Source organism: Garra rufa, unplaced genomic scaffold, assembly GCF_049309525.1.
Source record: "Garra rufa unplaced genomic scaffold, GarRuf1.0 hap1_unplaced_590, whole genome shotgun sequence".
In the NCBI taxonomy this organism is placed as follows: domain Eukaryota; kingdom Metazoa; phylum Chordata; class Actinopteri; order Cypriniformes; family Cyprinidae; genus Garra; species Garra rufa.
The window spans coordinates 3,409-8,612 of NW_027394856.1; the positions used below are offsets into that span (position 1 = coordinate 3,409).

Consider the following 5,204-nt stretch of genomic DNA (forward strand, 5'->3'; position numbering starts at 1 on the left):
CTTTTGGACCGTAAGGGTGAAATTATTACAAAAATATGACATCTGTGTGGAAATATTAAATTATTTATTTAATTAAATGATACTCTAAAATAATGTTCACCGCACCCAAAGACTGTGCACTCCTATTACTTATGAATGGAAAAAGTGCTACGTCTAATATAATTGTAAGAGCCAACCATTGATTAGTAAAGTAATTGAATAACTGCAGTTCATATAGAAACAGGGACCATTCGCAAACTTACACTCATGACTATGCATGCTCATTTGCTGGTCTACCATCAATAACAAACTTTTTAACTGTATTTTAACAAAAGAAACAAGCTTTCTGAGTCTGTTGTTGTAAAATTTCATTGGTGTTTTCAAATACGAAAATGAATCGTGAGCTTAGTGAGCAGTTTTGGAGAATATGATGTATCCCCATTCAAAGAGATAGATAAGAGATGTGTTTCAAAGATTGCTGCCAAGTGAAATGACTTGTCTTAACGATAATTTGACCACACCGCTACCTCTGGCAGTATTCAGCACACAGGTTTCACTCTCCTCTTGCCATAGTCACTGTGCAGTGTAACATAGTATTCCACTCTATGAATGTGCATTTTGTTCGTGTACCGCTCAGTCATTCTCGCTGGACAAGCAAACTCTGCTCAAAAAGTCTGCGCCAATAGGAATTTCTATGTAGTATGTTGTAGTACAGTATGTCAACTGTATGCTTCCGCTATGAACTGTTCACAAGTTCTGATAATAATAGCTTTGTATGAGTATACAATATATTATTTTTTTAAAAATAGAACTGTTTCTGTTGCAAGGAACAAAAAATAAATAAAATGTTAATATTCAATGTTATTTTTGAATTGAGTTAAATGTAAAAGTCTTGCACAATTTCTTGTGTGTGTGTGTGTGTGTTGGTTTTCCTTTTTAATTTATTATCATTCAAATTGAGTTAAATGTAAAAGTCTTGCACAATTTCTTGTGTGTGTGTGTGTGTGTGTGTGTGTGTGTGTGTGTATGTATATATATGTATGTATGTGTCTGTGTGTGTGTGTGTGTGTGTGTGTGTGTGTGTGTGTGTGTGTGTGTATATATGTATGTGTGTGTGTGTGTGTGTGTGTGTGTGTGTGTGTGTGTGTGTGTGTGTGTGTACCACCCCACAGCTATGCATGATTTAGAGTACTGTCATGTTTAAATTGGGAAATTCTCATTTTCCCTACCTCAATTTTGATATTTGTGTTACTGCTTTTGTCTAAGAAGTTTAACCTTATGTTTTATATGTGGATCTGAGATTTTATACAATTTTGGTGATGTACCCCTCTTTGTTTTTATTCTTTGATTATTAGGATCTTGAGAACAAAGTAATTATATTTCTGAAGAATGAGATGGAAAGGTTTAAGAAAATATTAAAAAAAGAGAACACACAATACTTTGTGCAGGATTTTATTGAGGACATGTGTGAAATCAAAGAAGCAGCTCTTGATATCATACTTTACTTCCTAAAACATATGAAGCAAGATGAACTTGCAGACAATCTAAAAGGTAAGGGACTCATGAGCATCTTTCTAATTTTTCACTTATAAAATGAAGAAAGAAAATTTTAATTTTTAGGTTTTAGATTTTTGTTTTTTGTTGTGTTTGTTCAGATGAGCTTGTCTTCATTCATCAAAGACAACTTAAATCTAACCTGAAGAAAAAGTACCAATGTGTGTTTGAAGGAATTGCAAAGCATGGTGACTCCACACTTCTGAATAGTATCTACACAGATCTCTATATAACTCAGGGTGGTAGTGAACAGGTCAATACTGAACATGAGGTAAGACAGATTGAAGTTGCTTCCAGGCGTCATGAAACACAAGAGATACAGGTTGAATGCACGCATTTGTTCCAAGCATCTGAACAAGAGGAGATCAGAACTGTACTGACAAAAGGAGTTGCTGGCATCGGAAAATCCATCTCTGTGCAAAAGTTTATTCTGGACTGGGCTGAAGAAAAAGAAAATCAGGATATCAGCTTCATATTTCCTCTTCCATTCAGAGAGATGAACTTAAAGGACAAAGAAAGACAAAGTTTGATGAGTCTTGTAAGTCAGTTTTTCCCAGAGACAAAAGGACTAAACCTTACAAGAAATGATAAATTTAAAGTCCTGTTCATCCTTGACGGATTGGACGAATGCCGTCTTCCTCTAAACTTTAAGGAAAACGAGACGTGGCGTGATGTATCATCACCTGCCTCTCTAGATGTTCTCCTAACGAACCTCATCAAGGGAAATCTGCTTTCTTCTGCGCAGATCTGGATCACCACCAGACCAGCAGCTGCCAGTAAGATTCCTCCTGACTGTATCGACCGAGTGACAGAGGTCAGAGGTTTCAATGATGTACAAAAGGAGGAGTACTTCAAAAAAAGGTTCACAGATCAGAATCTGGCCAAAGAAATCATTGATCATGTTAAACAATCAAAGAGTCTCTTTATCATGTGCCACATCCCAGTCTTCTGCTGGATTTCAGCTACTGTTCTCCAAAAGATTTTGGAGGAAAAAAAAAAGAAAGAATTGAAAAACAATCAGGTTGACGACATCTCCAAAACACGGCAAGAATCTAATACTGAAGAGACTCCCAAGACTCTGACACAAATGTACACACACTTTCTACGTTTTCAGATGCTGCAGAGTAGACAAAAGTATGATGGAGAATACACACCAGATGTTTCCTGGGATAAAGATAACATACTTTCACTGGGGAAACTGGCATTCCATCAGCTGGAAAACAACAACCTGATCTTTTATGAGAGCGATCTGAAAGCCTGTGGCATTGATGTCTCTAAAGCATCAGTTTACTCAAGCATGTGTACCCAGATCTTTAAAGAAGAAACGGGGATCATTCTTGGTACCATGTACTGCTTTGTTCACATGAGCATTCAAGAGTTTATTGCAGCACTTTATGCACATCTGTTTTTAGACATCAACAAGAAAAATGCATTTGTTCATGAGCCTACAGAACAGGAAAACCAAAATGAAACCATAATTGATTTACTCAAGATGGCAGTCGACAAAGCACTTGAGAGTGACAATGGACACCTGGACCTTTTCCTTCGCTTCCTTCTCGGTTTGTCACTTGAGTCTAAAAAAAAACTCTTACAAGGTCTATTGACACAGCAAGATGGCAGTGACCAGAGCACAAAGGAAATAGTTCAGTACATCAAGCAGAAATTTGAAGATAATCTTTCTCCAGATAGATCAATAAATCTGTTCTACTGTCTGAATGAACTGAACGACCAAAGCTTGGTAAAAGAGATTCAAACCCACCTTAGAGAAGGAAGTCTGTCATCTTCTGATCTTTCTCCTGCCCAGTGGTCTGCTTTGGCCTTTGTGTTGTTGACATCAGAGGAGGAGATGGAGGAGTTTGAGCTTCAAAAATTCAAGAAATCAGACGAGTGCCTCATTCGACTATCACCAGTCATAAAAACCTCCAAAAAAGCTTTGTTAGTAATTTGTCATATGTTGCACTCATTTTAAAAACACATCTATTAATAACCCTCTATAATTCATTTTTTAATCATATACTGCCTGCAAGTTAATTATAAACAGTATGCCAAAATTATTCTTTCTATATAGTTTAATTGAATATACCACATTCCATTTTATATAAATTAGTTTAACTATAAACAAATTATTTTAATCTGTATATGGTTCAGTTATAACAGTATGATTTAGGGCTAAAGCAACTTATCAAAAACAATTATGAAATTTTGATTAATCACATGCACTGAAAATATCTGCTAGCTATATCACTTGACAATAGTGACAAGTACTGAGTCTGAATTAATCAGATAAACAATTTACAGATATTAGCTGCCGCTACATCAAAACCATAATTTGATTTTTTTGTCATGCTTAAGATCGTTTAATGTATGTATCAAATATCACTGTCTAAAAATCACTGATCTATGAGCCTTACAGTATATGTAATTTTTAAGTAAAAATATTAACATTTTTGTATTTACCAAATCTTATGTATTTACCAATTTATTTCTATCATCACATTTTCCTTGTAGGTTAAATGATAGTAATTTAACAGTTAGAAGCTGTACAGCTCTGGCTTCAGTACTTGGACCAGACTCTAATCTGAAAGAGCTCTATATGAACGAAAATAATCTGGAGGATTCAGGAGTGAAACTGCTCTGCGCTGGATTGAAGAATATAAAGTGTCAATTAGAGATTCTAGCGTAAGTTGTGTGAAAACAGACAAAAACGTCTCAGGTTACGTATGTAACCCTGGTTCCCTGAGGGAACGAGACACTGCGTCCTGAAACGCTTTGGGGAACGCCATTGGCGGGCCGCACTCTGAGTCATAGTCCAACGTCCAATGAGAAACGGGAGTGACGTCACAGGCACGGTGACGTCAGCGACCAGGAAGTATAAAAGCATGTGCGTTTGAAGCCGGCGTCAGCTCAAAGGAATGAAGCGAGCGCCACAGGGGTGCGGGAATTATGGTCCGAGATGCAGTGTCTCGTTCCCTCAGGGAACCAGGGTTACATACGTAACCTGAGACGTTCCCTTCCGGGAACTCAACACTGCGTCCTGAAACGCTTTGGGGAACGAGGTATCAACGCCCCCATAATTTCCAAGGCCCTGCCTAGTGTCTGCTAGGCCAAGGGTGGAAAAAGTTGTGTCTGGTGAAACTTGCCAGAGCACAGGAACAAACCTCAGCCTGGGGAGCTTGCCAGGGCATGAGCGGTAATACATCTCTGTCTGTGGAGCCCACCAGATCAGAGGGAGAGAGTGTACCTCGGCCCTCGGGCACACGAGGTCAAAGTAGTCCTTCGTCTGGTCTCGCAAGACCGAGAAGGAAACAGTGTCTAGAATACTTACCTGATGAGACACCGTGGTAACTCCGCCTGGTGATCTTGCCAGGACGCGAGTGGTAATACATCTCTGTCTGTGATCCACCACCAGACAAGAGGGATATATGAGCCTCGGCCCTCAGGCACTCGAGGAGAAATGGTAGTCCTTTGTCTGCGTTACAGCCAGTACAAGAGGGACACAAGAAGTGCCTGGTGATCTTGCCAGGACACTGGAATTCATCTCTGTCTGTGATCAGCCACCAGACAAGAGGGATAAATGAACCTTGGCCCTCAGGCACACGAGAAAAAATAGTGGTCCTTTGTCTGCATTACAGCCAGTACAAGAGGGACGCAAGAAGTGCCTGGTGATCTTG

The 5,204-nt window shown here is 38.8% G+C and overlaps 1 protein-coding gene across 1 annotated transcript; it reads left to right on the top strand.

Annotated features, from left to right (window-relative positions):
- Nucleotides 1-1,334: 1,334 nt before the first annotated feature.
- Nucleotides 1,335-3,468, top strand: LOC141317264 (protein NLRC3-like; the record flags this gene model as incomplete). Its single annotated transcript, XM_073833023.1, has 2 exons — nucleotides 1,335-1,530; nucleotides 1,635-3,468. Coding segments are annotated over 2 exons (2,030 nt in total), but the record flags the coding sequence as incomplete, so codon positions are not given.
- Between the last annotated feature and the right edge of the window lie 1,736 nt (nucleotides 3,469-5,204).